A 19,837-nucleotide genomic window follows, 5' to 3' on the forward strand; every position below is an offset into this window, starting at 1 on the left:
TACCTGAAGATTCTCACTGACACCAAATTTGACAGGCTCTTATACTAACAAATAAAACACACTTCCAGTCTGATTTGCAAACATGAAACCCAAGCAGTTTACCTCCCCAGGAGGAAGTTTAAGATAACACAGCTTTTGTAGTCAGACCTCTAGCACTATTCTTTCAGCCATCTAAGACAGCCAGAGCAACACAGGATGGGGAAAAAAAAAATTAAAAATCAGCCCTTTCCTAGCTTCTTAAAGACATTAACTTCACAACCTAAGAGGCAGCCCAAAGGCAAAGGCTCTTTACAAATCTGTGTGATAAAACAGTTGCCCTTAAGATACATCAAATAAACATTTTTATGTATAAAAAGATGCTGCTGTCTTAAATTGTATATATCATATCTTTGCTAGATTCTGGTATCAACACAAACTAATGCAGCTGCATAACTGTATTCTTTCATCTTAAAAGGTCAGTCTCAGCCATGTTAATACTGAGAGTAATTGAAATCTGGTACATGAAAACACATCTTTCACCATAGCTAACTACATTTATTGGTATAAAAGTCACTACTTCCTCATCTGAGATGAGTTCAGGCTACTGCAGTAAATATGTCAACATTCAAAGAATTACACAAAATTCACAGCTGGTCTGCTTTCTTAAATCTCCTTCTAAATTTTGTATTAATAAAACCATCCAAATCACTTGTGCTGGCCATGACTTATAAATTAAGGTGTGTTTGAATGGATTGATAGCTTATACGCAAGAATCACTTTGCCATCTTTTTTAGTTGCTACACTCAAAGATTCACACTTCTACCACAAAAATAAAATCAAAAGCAACTCACTCTTTACCACATGTATAATGAAGCAATGACCAGCTGGGGAGCTTCTAAACAGCAATTTTTCACTCCACTGCACACTGTTCAGGCAAATTGAGGTGTGCTGCATCACTTCTGCACACAGACTACAATGTCAGGTAACATCTTCAATTGCTACTCCCAATCCTGATGTTTTAAAAGTAACAGAGAGAAGGATGACCTTCTCTCAACTTTCTTCTTTCTAAAATAAGATTATATAACTGCTTTCTAAAATTTATCTGCAACACCTTCAAAAGACTTTGTAAAACTTAGCTCAAGGATAAATCATTTTTTTCTGGCTGCCAATAAATCTGCATACAACCAGGAAAGGAGTAACTTCCCCTGAGAGTACCTGAACCAAGGGACTTGAAAGGGAAAAAACAAAACTGGTTAATATCTGACATTCAAAAAGTTGTGTGCAGTTTGAGACTAGGTCTTGCAGTCACAAAACAGAATTCACTCCTACAATCTCTGTTCTACAGTACAGAGAATGAGTAATGTTCCCATCAGACAAATTTAACCATCTGTTAACATATTGAATTTTGTAATTAAATGTAAAAGAGTTACCTAGGAAATTGTGAAACACCACCTGAGTCACCTTGGCTGATGTGCAGAAACTAGAACTACACATTCATCTAGGACCTAGATATTTATTGATGACAAAGTATACCTGGTATTAATAAAAGCAGTTAAAATATAATTCACAAAATGTTTGCTTTATAGTAACTTATTTTTTTCCCCACTTCAAATGATATTCACCATGCTTTCAAAAACAACTCAAAATGATTGCTGTAATCCATCAGGTATATCCAAGATAGTTGAAGTTTGCAACACTAATAGTTCTGTTATTATTTATTGTACATTTGCATTTGGGCTATAGGACAGCACATGGAAAATTCATGTTTGATTTGCAGTTGTTGACTTAAAAATTAATTAAATATGTATTATTTAAATTATTAAACTAAGGCTTAATCTATACCCTGAACATGAAGGTAAATATTCCCTGGGGCACTACAAAAGGAGACCAACGAGCATGGGAACACCTTCCATCGAGCTGCTAAACTGAAGCTGGAAAGTTCTGTGTTGCCAGCACAAAGGTGGCACAGGAGTCAAAGCTGTTAGGCTGGAATGTGGCAGTCATCTTCCCATCTAGGAACATGCCTGGTATTCTATTTTTTCCCCAGGAAACTGATCATCCAGAAATGAGTAATACTAGGAAAGTAAGTTAGACAACATTTTGTGCTAAATAAAGCCAGAGGCTGGGTAATTATTAACAGCAGAGGGCACCAACTCTTTAATCACACTGCTGGAGGACTGAGTACCTCAGCACTGCTCCCAAATAGGAGGGAGAGGAAAAGAGGTCGGAGGCACCTTCATCATACTGAACACTCACAAATGCCACTGTCTGATCACCAAGGGATGATGAAAAGGGGCACAAAGCAGGTCTCTATATCAGGGGAAGAGAGGAATCCTAAGCAGCAGTCTAACCTGACCTAAAACGCAGCTTGAAAAAAACAGACAGCTTTGTCATTTTTGTCTGACAGGCAGAACACTAACACACTCCAAAAGTAAACAGGCTGTTCAAAAAGTGCATTTTTCCATGGTACTTCAAAGAAGTCTTTAGCAAAAAGTAAATTCATTCAGAAGTTAAAAACAACTGTAAACAAGCTTAGATTACCTGATCTCAACAGTTTTATAACTGAAGATGCAAGAAGTCAAGAAAGCCAATTCAACTTTTTTTTTGTTATTTGTAGCTCAAGCCACCATTACAGTTTTGCAAAATTTGTTTCAGACAATAATTCATTGGAATTCATTGATAAGTAAGCTTTAGAAATCAAAGAATAATTAAACACTTCTTTCAAAGGCTGCAGTTCCACAGCAGCCCAAACCACCAAAATTCCTGGTTGTGAGACAAAAGGGCAGGTATGGCACTACGACAGTTGGCACTCAAATCAGCTTAGACCACTGTAGAAACAATCCCAGAAACCTATTAGAAGAGGCAGTTGTCATGTTAGTCACTGCAGAGGCAAATAAAGTTTGATAGTTTCCAGAACTACTGCTAGAGACCAAACATTTTCCTTCAGGTCTCTGCATAAGCCACTTTGGATAAGTTACCATCACACCACAGGATTAGCAGAGTTTAGAGCAGTTACACTACACAACTGACAAGTTATTTACACAGCACTTCATACAGGCAGGATCTGCTTATTTGATATTCAGTGATCATGCAAGCCACATGTGATACTATAGAATGCTTTTCAGTATCACTGATCAAACCATCCCTCTTCAGGATGCTCTACAGCCTTTGAATTCCTCTCTCAAAGCTATTCAGCAACAGTGTGCCAGTCAAACTTCTTAAAACCAAACTTTTCAAAGAGCCAAGTCATAAGCCTATTCACAAATTCCACAGCAAACAAGCACTGCAGTATTACTTTTCTGTAGTGCACACTAGCTTAGTAGCACCTATATGCAGGCTTAGTGTGACTATTTACTAATCAAGACCTTTACAGAGGTTAAAAGACATGGCTAACCTTGTTCTCCCAAACAAACACTTCAAATCTTTTTGCTTGAAGCTTCTATGTTTATTCAGAAATTTTTCCTCAGGCTTTATTAGTTATTTAGAAATGTCATAATCATTAAACAACATAAGGCCTTATAGGACACATCTTTAAAAAAGCAAAACAAAACCCAAACATAAAAAGCAACAGCCACATTGCAAAAGTAGGTACAAAGCTCCAAAGCAGTGGCAAATCTCTATATGATAAGTGCAGCAACAGGAAGTGCTACGAAGTTTCTGCATAAGAACTACAGGCACCTGGAGGAAGATCTCAGGTTACATGCAGTGTCTCAGTTATACTTGAACAGGTACAAGTATTAAAAAAGAAAATAAAAGAAGGAAGTCACATTTGAATATATTGAGACAACATACAGAATGCACCAATTGTCAGCAGTGCAAATGGGAAAAACAAGCACAGGAACTCTACTTCTTGGCACGCCTGAATGTCAGGCTAAGCACACACACTGTTGCCACAAACCTCTTCATTGTTTGCGTCATCTGCAGACCAACCTGGCATTTGTTTTGGACTCAAATAATTCCACTTTAAAATCTAATCATCTTGGTAATGGATACTTCAATGGTCTTTCCTGAAGAACATGATTTTTAAAAAGTAGGATTAGTATACAGTTGAGTGCCAAGTATTTTTCATGCTTTGCGTGATAAGAAATCTTATTTCAAATCGTGTCCCTCCAAAGCTTCCTTTAGTAAAATGCTAGTAGATTAGAAGTGCATTGGAATAATTCATAAATCTTTTGATACACCCATGTAGGTTTGTCTATGTATATTTGAAGCCTGAAAAAAGTGCCAGCTACACTCTATCAAACAAGAACCCATCTGTCCAAGTGGTGGCTATTGTACTGGAATTGGGCAGGACTGCCTGGCAGTATCAGCTGATACTGTTTACTGCAACTGCAGCAAACAAATCAGTTGGTTTGTAGGAAATTCAGAAAGTGTTTTTCCCTAGGAAAACCCAGCAAGATCAGCTGCTGCACTAGTCACTTGAACAGCCATTGGATCAGCTTCCAGGCCTTAATTACAACTGAAGACAGGAACAGCTCATAGTGCAGTAAATGGATTGTTTAGGTACTTACTGTACTGGGTGTGTGCCTGGGGCTTTCCTGCCAAGTGTCTGTCAGTGCCATTCTCAGCCCACTATCTCTAATGCTCCTTTTTCAAAACTCCACTTGTTTGATTTCTGAGCTTTAAGTTTTTAGGGAACCTGACTTCTGCTTTTTCGCTTTAATATTATTGTGAAGTGCTTTTGAAACATTCTGGAATGGTTAAACTGGGAAAAATATGTCAAAACAATTCTAGACATAGTAAGAGAAGAGTTTCTCTCAATTTTACACTTAGATACAAGCTGTGGATTTGAAAGCTTTGCTTTCAACATAGCAGCCAGTTTGGCCACGTAGCAATAGCTGATGTGAATCAAACTGCTGCTCATTTTCCTTCCTTGTTCTGGGCTCTCATGAGTACAAGTGGGTGATCTCTTCATTCAGGCACATTGTGGAGCTGCTCAGACTGAATGAAAGCTATTATAAAAATTTATTTTGGACAATTAGGAGTAGTGAGAATAGGGCTCCTCCTCCTCCTGTACCTTACTGACTAAAGAGAGACACTTTTTTTATTGTGACAAGGTTCATCTTCACTCTTACTGAAATGTGCTCTTAGTTTGCTCTTGCCCTTTCATAGGCATGCAGCCCTTTTAGCTGCAATTACATGCTCTGAACCTGGGACTAATCATTTGATGAAACCTAGGATTTTCTTTCAAGATGAGCAATGACCAGTTATCTTGACAGTGAGAGTTCTTTTGAAATCATTCTGAAAAATGAAGCAGAAATTGATTTGAGAAAATTCTCCAGTATTTCCACACATTCGGGGTTTTTTCCCTTCCTGATTTCTTGCTTCCTGTTTCATAGGGCATGCAAGTATCACTTGCTCTTGTGGATACAGTAAACACTGAAATAAGTGTCACAGCCCATTTGAAATTTTTTTTGCTACCACTTGAGTAGAGAATAAAACTTTTCAGAAGTATCTGTTGGGAGAGAATTGATACAGTTAAAAATAAAGTAGAAGAAGCACAGCAAGTTGCAGAAGTTGACTTCTGCATCACAAAGAGCTTCACTGGTTACTGGGCAGCTCCCTGAAAACAGAGTATTTTACTTCTGACAGACTGAGGAAGTGAGGACATGTGTATTTGCTTTACTTGGTATTGTTTTTTAAATACTAAGAAAACTGTCAGAAAAGCCAACAAGCCAGGAGCCCACAAGGGAACTGGCAGTGGAAGGGGTGCAGAGCGCCAAAGAAGAAGGAATTACTTGTGAACATTACTCATTTTGTTTGTACCCAGCAATCTTGGAACATATGGTCACAGGGATCATGTCAACAACTTAGAATAATGTTGTCTGTCTTCCAAGACCCACACTTCCTAGCAAAGAGCAAGTATTTATCAGAGCAGTATTTGATCCCTTCATAAAAAAAAACCAAAAAAAAACAAAACAAAAAACACAAAAACAAAACAAAAAAAACAAAACAAAAAAAAAACAAAAAAAAAAAAAAAAAACACACACCACCAAAAAAACTGATGGTAAGGTTAATTTTTTCTTTCCAAGGACTAAATGGTGACACAATGAAATACTAAAATATGGAAAACTGAGCAATGCTGCTGCCACAGCCTAAGGAACTTTGGCTTTTCCTTCAAGAACAAAAACTCTAGATTGATTCATTTCAGCATGCACAGCCAAAAACATAAATCAATAATTAAAGCATATTGGGTTAATCTGTACTCGTAGCTGCTCTGATACACACAAGCACTTTCTGATCCTCTTCCTTTTATTTCCTCTTTATAACACCTTCCTAAAAACTTTTTGACCTTCAGGGAAGTAGGAAATGAAGCAGCTCATGAACTGAGAGGAATTATATTATACATAGCAAGGAGAAATCCAGTGGTATCCTTTGACTACAGAACAGAGTTCATGAAGATTATAGATTCTGATAGAATATAGAGAATATAGAGAATGTTATAGTGTAAGCTTTTAATGTACACTCTAAATGTGGCTGGCACAAAAAAATCAAATGAAAATAGCAACAGTGTAGATGCTTAGTTTGATACACTGCCTGTAGTCTTTTTTCTTCTTTATGAAAATATTTACCTGTTGGAATGCAACTGGAACACTGGATACAACTGTTTTAACTGCTAGTAATTGTGAAGTTCTCATCTACTTATGCACACACACGACTACAAATGCTAATATCCAGCACATTTCCATTACCAAGGACCATCAGCATTTCCAACAACCATCAGCAGCTCTTAACACAGTAAAAAAGAACAGTAGACTGAAGAACCAATTTTTTTCCTCAAGTACTTATTCTGACTTGTTCAACCATCTCTGAGCTCAACATGAACTTGAAACACACTAAAAATGAGTTGTGACAAGAAGTTATTGTCAAAACCACGTGGTTATTTCCTCTCATTTTCATGCCTAAATATGCATTACATACAGTTTTGCTAGTGTGGCTCCATCCAGGATCAAGTTATTAATTTTTTACTATCTACTCCCTGAACAAAGAGACAGGAGAGAATGGGTCCTTGTAGCAACCTGCACCCACCAGCACCTCTACTGCAATTCCCTTGGCTACATAACCAACAATCACAGTTAGGGCTTTCCTGGCTGTACAGCTACAGTCCTGTAGCTCCAGATGCTGGGATTCTACAGTACTAATCCCCAACTCTCTCAACTTTTTTATTTAGAAATCTGTTCTAGACTACTTGGAAGCACAGCTCTCAAAGTTTCATATTTTTCAAGCAAGTTGTCCTTTGTTTATTCTCACACTAAAGGGTAAACTAAATATGTTAATTTGGTTTTGTTCATATTTACATGACAATTAGGAGAGTACCAAGAGTATGTTTCTTATAATACATGCACACGTGTGTATGTATATATATATATATAAATAAATACATATATAAACACACAAATCATCAAGGCAGGAGAATTTGCAATTATGCTTTTTTAATGTGCTTGTAACCTTTACACTTACATTCTAGAGTTTCAAAACAAGGTTAAACACACTTAACTGTTATGACGTGTAAATTGAATATGTATATTTAGTAATAAAAACATTTTTCCATCTTTGATGCCTCCCATATCTGGTAACATGTAGAAGCAGCACATACACAGCACACATGGGGTATGCTGACATACCCAATACTTTCTCCAACACCATCTCACCTCCAGTTATTTACTCTGAGGGTCACTTTAAAGGCCCAAGGTGACATGAATACAGAAACCAGTTTCCTGTTCACACAGAGAACTCACATGTATGACAGACTCTTAAGAACATTTTATATAACAGAGGTGTGGTAGTATTACAGTATCTAATACACCTTAAGACCAAATATTACCACACCCAGGAGGACCAAATACCTTCAAGCTGCTGCATCAAACTATGCAACATTTCCCATGTGTGGGCTTGTTCCAGAATTGAACTTCTGAGTTATTTCTCAATTTCTATCACAATCTAGGTTACAATAGAATTCAATTGCCAAAGTAGATCATTTTCAGATCTGCCCGAGCACATCATGTGCTGCTTGTACGCCATGTCCAACTTAACACTTATTAAGAAAAGATGGCTTAAAAGCAGACAAAGTCATGATTTCATAGTACTAATGGATGCACTTTATAGAAATCAATTAAAAAGGAAGAAATCCAGCGTGCTGTAACACCAGTGTTACTAATTCTAGTAAACAATCAAAGAAGAAAAAATAATAAAGGAGGGGTTTTGACTGGTTCACTTTTATGATCTTGTTTGTCCCACTGCACACAAAAATTTAGGTCAGTAAAGTGCTACAGTGGCTATTCAGACTGCTTAAGCCCAAACTGTTGCCTTAAAAAAGGTGATTCTTTGCCAACCCTTTCTCCCACACCTTAACTAGTGAACAAGCAGACTGCATTAGTACTACTTTAGGCAAGCAAGATTCAGCTTACCTGTTAGGAAGTTACACTTAAAAGTGGGAAACACAGAGGTACTCACTCCACTAATACTGTGGGAAAAATATACTTGATTCATAAGACATTGAGTAAATGATCAATTTGATACAAAAATCAAATCAAGTTGAAAACAACTTTTAGCTTTGTCTACCTGCAACTTTATAAATTGTTACAAAAACACTAAAGCTTTTCACCTAAAAAAAATAACTGCTTTACCATCATAACCCTTTATAACAACAAGAAAAAAAAACCCTCTAGAATAAAGCTAGAGAGTTCTTAAAAAAAATACTCTATTTAAAGAATGGCCATGATATACAAGTTGTGAGGGACTGCTATACAAGTTGTGAGGGACTGCATAAAAGTATTTGTTTTAGTAACTTCCTAACTTCTTGTGGTTTTCAGGCTGATGAACAACCAACTGAAATCATCAGTTGCTTCAGCAGCAACTGCCCTACTTTGTTCTACAGGACATGGAAAAGAAAAAGAAAAAGAATACCAGGAAAGTTATTAGCTATTACTTCTAAAGAACTGCAATTGATGTCAAAAAAGATGAAGTCATCCCATAACCCACCAAACGTTTTGGGTCATCAGCAATCACAGTATCATCAGTGTGCTTTAACGGCTATTTGTAATAAAAAAATCAAAAGTTCATCCTCAGTAACTTGGATACTCAGCACCACAGTGCTTAAAACCTCAGAAAGCAACACTTCTATTAGATCTGCAGTCTGTCAGCTCTCAAGGTAAGTGTCTCACATTGCCTAAGTGGAATCTGCTTGTTTGCAAAGCTTCCTGTCTTGTACAGAATAACTCTACAGGTTTGTATTACAAGAAGCCATTCAGGAAGTTTAATTACCACAAGCAGATTGGCTTATCACTGTATCTAGCACCTCATTTAAACGGTGTCAATATCAATTCACATTAAAAGCTAAAGCATTTGCTTAAGCACCAGCACACAACCACATTAAAAGTGTTGCCCAATCAGTATACTTTTCAGCTACTGAACTAAATTTTTTCAATACATTGATTTAACTCTTCAGTAATAGCTGTACCCTAACTAACTCCACTTGCTGGAATATCTTGCTTTGGATCTAATAAGGCTTAGAGCCTTCAAAACCACAAGCATTCCAGTTCACGTTTTTCTTAAGCATCCACTTAAAGTAAGAATCCTCTGGAGGCAGGCACTGATTTTACCAAGACAACTGTGATCTCAAGCATAGTACATTGTATTCATTTGCCAAAAATCTCTGCTCAGCCTGACTCATAGATCATGTATGCAGCATACAAACGTCTAAACAAGTCATGTGCAAAGAGCTCATGATCTCTGCTCAGGAGAGTGACACCAAACAACCTCAGGAGTCAAAGGTGAGGGTGCAGTGAAGGTCCTGGGGCACCCCGCCTCAGCCACGGAATTTCAAGGCACTGATCCGGGTAGGGCAACGTGTCTGGGAAACCCATCCTCCACCCACACTAAGTTTACTTCTGTTTTTAAGCTAACTGATAAAAGCTTTTATTCCACTCTTTGACCCTGATTTATAGTGCATTAGTCAGAAAGTGGAGTTCATAGCTTTTGATTCAATTCAAAGCCTCAGGGCATTGAAAAGATGTCAGTATTAAGCATCAACAATTTCTGCTTTTAAAGCAAAGTGTGAGATGCTCTTTGTTGGATCAGTCACCAAATCCACTTGCCCTACAATTAATTAATAAGCTCTCTCTTTGCCCTCCCCCAATTTGGTTTTCATGTTACACAGTATCTCTCTCCTGAGCTACTTCTAAAGACAGAACCACACCAAGAGCACAGCCCCTTTCACAACTTTAGTTTGTAGCAAGGTGGAGTATCTATCCAGACAACCAGACAAACCTGAAGTGAACTCAGGGGTAATGGAAGACGCTTTTAGCGTGGCACTAGCCACTACCTGCACAGAAATATTACTGCTTATGATAATACTGAGCACACAAGCTATACTATTAACTCAAATTAAAAACCATTGGCCATATTAACTTCTAATTACCAGTGTTCTAGTCGGGAAGCACCACAAATCCTGTTATAACACCTTGTTTTCAAGTACTAATTCATAAAATCACAGACATTTGAAAGGATCTTGTTCCTTTCTCAGTTTAGTCCAAACTCCTGCCCCAAAAGCAGAGTCAACACTGAATTCAAACCAGGCTGCAAAAGGCTTTGTCCAGGTTTCCAGGGCTTGAAAGCCTCCAATGACAGGGATACCAGAGTCTCTGGTCAACCAATACTTCATCACCCTTCAGATTATTTTTTCTCTTTACACTCAAGTCTTCTCTCCAGCTCCTTTTGTGATCCCTGCCTCTCATACTTCTGCCATAAACTTCTGTTAAGAGCCTGGGTCGATGTCTGAAGCTAAAAAGATGAACAACTCGATAAGACAAAGGGTTTGGCTAAGCTACAATAGCTGTGGCAGATCGGATCTGACACTTTCAAGTACTTACTGATTTCCTAGGCAGGCAAGAGAATTACAGACTTCACATGTGATACTGAAGTGTTACATAGAGCAAGCAACATGTAAATTAAGAATTAACAAACACTGAGATCCCAGCATACTCCCTGACAACCTTAATTTACCCTACTTCCCCTAGTACAACAAGCATACTTTTAAATGAGCAAAAGAAGCACATTGCCAAACCCAGTTAAGAACGTAACTGCTTATTGACATCTCATGCCAGTCTATTCTCAGGGCTGGCATAAGATCAGATGATTGTTTGCCAAAACAGTTTACAATGAAATAGCCAGGAAAAAAAATGAAACAAAAATAATGACGAAACCACCAGGCACTCATTCCCACCTTCAGTCCTTGTCCGAGCAAAAACAAGGGGGAGGAGGGGGGGAGTAATTAAAAACAAGTTGTTTTAGCAGCTGTTTCATGTCAAAGTGCTCAAAAGACAGACAAATTTTTAGAATAATACTCCAGTTTACACACTAGTATGAAAGATGGAATTAAATTCTCATCATGGAATTCTGTCAACACACTATATGAAACTTGAATGCTCAAAGTAACCCAAAGCAGGAAAGGAAAAGTAGAAATAGTAGTTATAATGTAACTTCATTTATTTCAATCTTCAACTATTTGTGTTTGTGTATATGCATCAATTAGCTTCCAGAAAAATTTCTTTAACTACCATTTTCTTTTCTAGCACAGATCCTCTCTTGACAGCCTGGTCTTACTTCCTGATAACTGGGAAAAATGCCATTGATCAGGCTTCAGCCCTTAAAAAAACCCAGCAAACTACGTTTCTACCATCCAAACACCACTGCCCACATACTTTCAGATGGAGAAACAAAAACTTTCACCTTCTTGAGTCTCCCTTTCTCTAAAATAATTACTTCTATGCTTTCCCAGATCTCTGTCATCTAGAGCCATTTTTACTCTATCATATAAAAATCATTCCCCTAAACTTCTTCCCAATGACTTGACTAATTTCAGCTGCTGTGCCAGGAACTAAAAATAAATCTTCTGTTCTATGTAGTTGCACACCCTCTCCCACCAAGCCCTTGTTCAGCACTCCACTCCGTGCCTGAAGTAAGTTCTGGAAAAGAAATACACTCCTGTAGACTTCCTTGAATTATTTGCAACAAACTGGCAGAGTGCAGGTTGATTCATCGCTGTAACTCTACAGAAACTTGATCAACTACAAGTTGTGAAGCTGAACCCAGACAATGTCCACACCAAACTCTGAGGAGCTAAGAGTCTATAAACTCAGTGACAACTGAACACTTGCACAAATATTGTACTTTCTCTTACCTAAGTCCCAAATATACCTTCATCTTATTTGCACAGTGAAGACAACAGGGAAAAGGCACAAATAAGGTTACTCTCTGAGCATCTAAGAACATTGCTAGACTCAGCAGAACCAATTCCTTATCCAAAATTAAAGCCCACAAAATTTAGTAATATTATATATTATAATATTATATATGTATTATCCTATATAATGGTTGATTCCTTTCCCTGATTTAAGTCTTGTTTTTCTTCAAGTTTCCCTGAAAACCCATAGCAGTAATTGAAAATTCTAGCTATCCACTCACACTGCCTCAGCCTACAACACACCTGAATCCCAACCCCTTTCTTCTTCTGAGGTAAATCCCTCTCCCAGTCAGTTTTAAACACCATTTGTGCATGTCTTGTCCAGAATGAAAAAAACCTGGCCTCCTCATTCCACCCATTCAGTCAATTGTATCATGAGAGGTTACTCACTTCATCTCCAAGCAAAACTATCTTTTAGAAGGTATGTGGTTCAAGCAACATACCACTGCTCTAATCCATGTTGCTGCTGGACTATAAAAAACCCTTCAAGAAACAAAAGCACATGGCTGCATAAGATGACATATTAACATAACGTACTTTTTCCCACTAAAAGTAACCTAAAAAAGTCTGCTCTAGTGATTCTAGAATAACTAAGAACATGCAATGAAAAGAGTTGTCCTGCTCAATCCAATTCTGAACTCATTCACTTTCATTTTTTAAATTATGCATTACTTTCAGAACAAAGTGTTCTCTGCGAAAGCAAAATTCAAATTTGTGCACACAGTTTCCAACAGAAGCACTTCCCTATGATTTTTAAATCACTTCCCTGCAGGCAGCTTCAAGCAGCCTTCCTAGCTGCTTTACATAGGAAATAGTAAAGGTACTATAAACATAAACAAACATCTTGGTTACATGAATAAGTTTATTTATATTTTCCTGTGCAAGGAAATATCAGTTTGTTTGCAATAACACCCTAAAACAAAACAAGACATCCTATTTGTTTACCTTTTGCATAGAAAGTGTTACTTTTATTATAAGCAAAACACTTTGCTATTCTGCCTGTCATGCTTTAAGTAACTGTCCCTTTCAGTGACTTCTTAATGCCTTACACATTACGGATTCAGCATCTTCCCCAAATGCATTCTTAGTTTTCAGTGACAAAAAACTGCTGCTCAGGCCAAGGCCCTGCTGCACAAAACTTGATGAAAGGAACACAAGGTGGGAGCACTTACATGTAACTTCGTTTTACCACTGTGTATGAAAAGCCCTGCTCAGGTTTAGTGAAGTTTGTAACTCACTCACTACTCAATAAGAAGTCATGTAAGTTTTAAGCATTCTCTATACTCTTTCGGCTCAAAATCCCTCAGAGAACTGAGCTAAAATCAACTGATGAAAAGTTAAAACAAGAAAGTGTAACAGAAGTAAACAATTAAAAGTAAACACTTGTATAAACTGGGTTTGCTGCTAGGGTATTTACTGAGTGAGTAAGCCGTGGGCTTTGAAACGGGTCCATGTTTCAAGTTATCAGGACTGTAATTAGAATTACCTTCTTTAAAAAAAAAAATAAATAGCACAGACATAGCAAGCAGACTCCAGAGACCCAACCAGGGTTTGGGTGCTCAAAAGCTTGTCAGACTTTTCCACAAAAAGACTGGAAGATCTCTACATTTTCCAATTATTTCCATATTAATTCAAAAGTTCACTTGGGAAGGACATCCTTTGCATCACTCCCACCAATATTCTGGATGCCTCAACGCAGACTGGCGGAGGGGGGAGGAAGGGGGAACAAACAAACAAAAAAAACAAAAAAAAACCCCAAAACCCCAAAGCTGTGATCTTCCACTCCAAAGGTAAGCGGGATGGAGGTTACTGGAGGTTACACCTGCACAGAAGAACAGCCCCAAAGGGGTGACCCCAGCAACAACCCGCAGAGAACCCCCCCTCCATCCCTGCCCTGACCCTAACTGAGATCCCCCCCGGTTCCGGCTGCCGACCACCCCCGCCTACTGCCCCCGCCCTCTCCCAGAGAGCGCCTAAAACCCCCTCACGGGAGCTGATGAGATTTTTATTTTTAAAAGAAAAGCAAACAAAAAAAGCCTGTAATTCCTGAAAGCCCCGCACCCCCAGGACCCGGCCACACGCCCCTCCGCCCCAGATTCTCCAGCTGGGAAGCAAGCAGACGGCATCCCAGCCTCTTCCCCCGCCTTCCTCCTCGTCCTCTGCCCCCCTCCCAGCCCCACAGCTCGCTCACCAGCTTGGGTTTGTTCCGGTTCTCCTCTTCCGCGGCGCGCCCGCTCCGCTTCGGGTTCATCCTGCCAGAGCTCAGGGGCTCCTCGCCGCCCCCAGCACCCGGAGCCGCCTGACCCTCCATCCTCCCACCGGCTCCGCGCCCCGCACAGAAACCTCCTGTCTCTTCTCACCGGGGCCGGATCCTCAAGGCCCCATAGGACCGGAGAGAGAGATAGAAAGAGAGCAACACCGGGCGTCTCCCCGTCCCCTCCCAGCCCGCAGCTGGAGCAGTTCCTGGTCCCGCCGCCGCCTCCTCCCAATCCACCGCCTCACAGATGCCGGGGCTCCTCCGCGCACGCGCAACGCCCCGCCGTCATCGCCGCGCACGCGCGGTGGTGCGGGGCCACTGGAGGCGGCGGTCTGGGGGGCGGGAGAGGAAGAGGAGGAGGAGGAGGAAGAGGAGGGCGGTGGCCGTGCAGGAAATGGCGGAGATCGGGGGTGGAGGGAGGGAGAATGAGGGTTTCATGAGGAACGCCCGCTGGAAAAGTGTGAAACAGAACTGGTCCGTCAGGGGATTTATTCCCAGGGCTGCCCGCGGAGTCATTCCTCACAAGGAGGGAGGGGAAAAAGCCGAGGCGGGTCCTGTGAGGGGGAGTGGGCTGGTACCAGAGGTGAGGGGGGCGGAGAGGGTTGTGGCAGCTCGGGGTGTCGAGAAAGCGGTGCCCGAGGGGCTTTTGTTGTGTGGAGAAGAACCCTGTCTCCGTCTCATCAGCCTCACCAGAACCTTCTGGGACCCGCCCAAACTTCCCCACCGAGGGTCTGCTCCTGAGGTGGTTCTGACTTGCAGTTCTTGTTTTGTTTTTGAAACACACGTGAGACAAGCAATAGCTGGTGTTTTAACGAAAAGAAAAGATTTTTACCTCAAACAAAAGATTCTCTTAAGTTGGAGAGCTCCACTCCTCAGTAGCTTGAGTCACCTGTGCATGATCATGGTTCACAACAATAAAATAAATTGTCTGAATCTCTGCTGTAGATCACAGGTGCCATTGGGCCCAGTCTCACAGGATAAGCTGAAAAAAAGAAAAATTCAGAAAATTCAATAGGAACTGTGCACCTGTGTGAGTGATGGAGTAAAGAGGTGCAACCATCAGGCTACAGCTACATCATGTGAAAGATCTCAAGGAGTCTTAGCGTCTCTTTTCCTCATGCTGTTGCCTGCTCTCCTGGAACAAATGGTTGGTCAGCACAGTTATTATCACCTTTTTTTTTTACCCCTGACTTAGAAATATGTGACAAGTCTCTACATAGAGGGCACAGCTGTGATGTAAAAAGGATGTTGAGTTGTACAAAATACAGGATTTTCTGGAGAACTGCTTTTGAACAGATTACTATAAATCAAGCATCATTAGAGCCACTTTGCAGCCATCTCAGTAGAAGTTAGAGCTTACCAGGTTCTTTTAAAAAAATGTTTTTGTTTGTACTTGAACATTTTAGTATTCCTTTTAATTTTTCCCAGCTACTGGGACTGAGAAACAAGTATTACGTGTATGAACCAAGGACTTATGAGCATATAAACTCTGCAGGCAATTTTAAGCAAAAGTAATGTGGTAAAATAATGCAACTATCCAATTAGAAACATTTAAATAGAAAAGCTTCTCCACACCAAAACAAAAAAGTCCCAGAAAACCACAACTCTGCTTAAGGCAGAGTTGCTTAAGGCAACCAACCTCAAATCATTTTGGCAGTCAGCTTGCGATGCAATATTTTGGCCAGTTTCCAAGAGCAACATAGTATGGCCTGAGGGTGGAAACTAGTAGTTATACAAACATTATACATTATACAAATTTGCCTTCATCTCGAAAATGTATTTTAAAACTTTGCATCTTACAAAAATCATTTCACAACTTGGAAAAAACTAAATAGGAAAGGCCGCTGATATGAAGATGCTAACATTTCTCCTTGAGTTGCATGTAATCTCAGTCACATTCAGCCACATAACCACAGCAGCTAAAATGTCAGAAAACTGCAAAAGTGCATCTGTAAAAAAAAAAGTCACACAATTATCTTACAGCAAAATGATCATAGACTGATAAGCATGAGCTATTTTGAGATATTATATCTGAATTTAAACAAAACAGGCCTTTGAAGAAATTTCAGAACTTACCCCTCTAGCACCACCCCTCTAAAATATAAAAAATACTATCATGCAAGTTTCTAGAGGACACATAAAAAAAAAAAAGGACAAAAAGAAGACAAAGAGTTTTGTGTTACTGTGATTTTATAAATTCAGTGATAGCATTTCCATTTTCCAGAGAATCTCCAGGCTTCTGCCGAATAACAGCTGATCTGGAACTGTTGAACTAAGTCAACTGGTCACCAAACCATGTCTTCAGCTTTCGGTCCTTGAGAATTTTTCTATTTCCCAGGTTTCTAGTACTAAAGAAGAAAATTAACATGGTTGAAATCTTGTCCTAACTGCACTGGTGGGGAAAAAAAAAAAAAAAAATTGTTCTGTGCACTACCACAGCAGAACACATACAGTATTTAACTTAACCACAAACAGGAAGCATGCTGCTAAGTCACACAGTAGTACATTCCCCAGCTTTTCATCCAAAATTCTATGTCATTAGCACAACCACTGTACCACAGAAAACATACCACAATCCTTCCACTATTCTTCTCGAACTGTAAACTTTCTTCAAATTGTCTGTCTCCCTCATCAGTGTCATCATTGCAGTGAGTTTTTACTTTCCAACCCTTTTCCTCCTTTTTGCAATTTGAGTTGGAATCTGTTGACACTTAGGAATTTTAAAAATTACAAAATTTATCTTGAGAAGCAAGTCAATCTAAAGGTTGCTTACCGTGCATGAGAATGTGGCAAATAATAAGAAAATCATAGTATATATAGCTTAACAGGTAGGAAAACAGGATTAAAAGTATTAGCTACTAAGTAGCAAAAATCAATGAAGAGCATTCTTTGAGTATGAACTGATATCCCCTATTGACATAATAACTCCACATTCCAAACTTCTAGACTCCTTAATAAATATGATTTCTTTGCAAACCTAAATCCAGAGAAAATCCATTCACTTTTAATATAATTCCATGAAACGCCTCTTTGCTAAAGCCTTATTTAATCTAAAACAGTGCTTTCCTGGCCTGCTAGAAGCAATACTTGCACACTCTGTAGTGCTTCTGTAAATGAAGTAATGAGAAGTTCCTTTCACATTTATACAAAATTTCTGTCAGTGATGTGGTTTCAAGGAATGTTTATCAATATGGTGATAGGCACTTTATATATATAAGTATATATATATATAAAACATCCTTTATTAACATTAGGACAAAGTGACATTTCATGTGACAATAATGAACAATCACAGATAATCACAGACAATCACAGATAATTAGGAACATTTCTATTAACAGTTAAAGAATAAGGCTTCTGCAAGGTTAATTTTCTATGGCTACAGCTACATTTTGTTTCTAATCAGCTCCAGAACAGTTCACTGATTAGGCTGGATACTTTTCAATTTTAAGTCAACTTACACATTTTGCCTCTACTTAATTATAGGAAGAGGAAGCTGGCAGCTTCCCACCTATTGTTTAAAAAAGTTTTTGTGTTGCATATGTTAGCAAGGGAATTATCTCTGCAGTCACAGCAGACCTATAGCTCAAGTTTACTTACTATGTCTAGCTCTAAGGCACTGGAGCTAGATGAGGTATTTCACTATTAAACACATGAAAAGTATGAAGTCTGTTTATGTTGAGGCACTTTCTTCATTAAAATGATTTCTACAAATCCAGAAATAAACTGGATACTGGTTTTAATCAGAACAAATCTTTAGTAACCTTAATTCACTCCAGACCAGCCTCCACTAATATTTAGGCAAGGAAACATGCATACACTTTTTAGTGTATTTGTATTTAGTTATTTTCCAGTGTGCTACTCTTTTTGTTACAAGAATTCTCTCCTATTGAAACAATTAACTAATTAAGGCTTATTCTTTTTTTCATATTTTTCTGTATTTTGATCACTTAATCTGTAATACAAAATCAGAATTCAGTTTATCTTCTCCAAATAATTTTTTTCTTTCAGGTTTTAACAGAACAATAAGAAAACAGCATCCACATCCCATTCATCGGTGAGGCCAACCACCTAATAAGAGAGTGGCACCCAGCACTGCCCAGAGGGACATAAAGGGTGTTGGAAGAGCTGCCTCACCTCCTGCTGGTGGTCTCAGGTGAGGCCAATCAGTCAGCTGGTAAAGGGCTGCGAGGAGTGCCACAGACCTGGAGGGTGGCAAAGAGGAAGGTTTTTTCATAGCTATACTAAGTCCACTAAAACCTATTCTAGGTGACAATGGTGGGGCAGATTTAAAAATGTGTCCTTTTACATGAACAGTGAGGTTTAAAGGAGATTAGGTAGTTAAATGATGCCATTATTTAATATATAAATACTACTTTATTTAGCATTGTAATAGTACTTCATTAAAATGTAATACTGCTTTATTACACCAAATATGTAAGCAAGAGATTACCAGATGAACTGTAATACAATTTCAAATTCTCATTAGTCTCATATTTAAGTTTTCACTAAAAGTGCTCTGATTCACAAGATGTGGCAGCTCAGACTTCCACAATTGGCAAGATTTTTATCTTTTCCTGTCTACTACATTCTCTGCTCAGGGAAGAATACTGTCTGCACTTAAACTGTCAAAGTTCACAGCCTTATGATTTAAGCTCAATTGAATTAGTGCAAAAAGAGTGAGATGTGTAAGCTGTGGGCAAGTTAAGTTTGTCAGCCAGATCAGTGTTTACTGTTGCCCATTTCTAGGTCAGAACCTCTTGGTATTGTGCTTTCTATTGAATCCTCAGTGATGGGAGTATGAATACAAAGCTAATCCAGACAAAACACTCTCCTGGTTATACCTCTCTGGAGAAACTCAAGAATGTAACAAGATGCTTGTTCTGTTGCTTTATGCGTTATAGGAAGGGGACATAGTGCTGCAGTGATATGGACAATGCAAGAAGTGTAAGTTTCTTGTGTAGAAAAATATATGTTTCATTTATATGAATTATTATTATGCAGTATTGAAAACAATTTTTTTCTCTGCAATTTTACAATTCCAGAATAGAAATGGTACAGAAAACTGTGGATTAAATTCTCCAGAGAGTAGACAGCAGGGGAGAAGAGTTACAGTACAGAGGAAAGGGCTCTGTAGTCTTCCTAGAGAGCTGGAGAGAGAAGCTGAGACTATTCAAGAAAATGTAGAAGAGAAAGGTAAGAGAAGGCAATGAGGTAGCTATGTAGTCAGCTGCTAACGGTGTCTAATGGCACAAGAAAGGTCAGAGTTTCCCAATTGGACAAGAAGGTAATTCCAGACTTCATTGGCAGTAGTTTCACTGTAGCTTAGGGAACAAGTGGGACTGGCACTGAGCTCC

At 39.0% G+C, this 19,837-nt stretch overlaps 1 protein-coding gene and 1 long non-coding RNA gene across 6 annotated transcripts in view; one reads left to right on the forward strand and one right to left on the reverse strand.

Annotated features, from left to right (window-relative positions):
* Positions 1-14,749, reverse strand: part of DIAPH2 (diaphanous related formin 2) — a 202,596-nt gene extending 187,847 nt beyond the window's left edge. For 4 of the 5 annotated variants that reach the window (XM_071758064.1, XM_071758063.1, XM_071758062.1 and 1 more), the window contains exon 1: positions 14,415-14,686. In XM_071758064.1, coding sequence (XP_071614165.1) covers positions 14,415-14,534 — 120 coding nt within the window. In that variant the 5' untranslated portion in view covers positions 14,535-14,686. Of the gene's footprint in view, positions 1-14,414 lie in introns of all 5 variants that reach the window. The other variant, XM_071758065.1, reaches the window with a different exon arrangement.
* A 504-nt stretch (positions 14,750-15,253) lies between these two features.
* LOC139802680 (uncharacterized) lies at positions 15,254-19,660 on the forward strand. The gene is made up of 3 exons (XR_011728746.1): positions 15,254-15,627; positions 18,492-18,636; positions 19,526-19,660. It is a non-coding gene; the product is annotated as an uncharacterized lncRNA (long non-coding RNA).
* The last annotated feature ends 177 nt before the right edge of the window (positions 19,661-19,837 follow it).

The sequence above is a fragment of the Heliangelus exortis genome, chromosome 14 (genome assembly GCF_036169615.1).
Source record: "Heliangelus exortis chromosome 14, bHelExo1.hap1, whole genome shotgun sequence".
NCBI lineage: Eukaryota > Metazoa > Chordata > Aves > Apodiformes > Trochilidae > Heliangelus > Heliangelus exortis.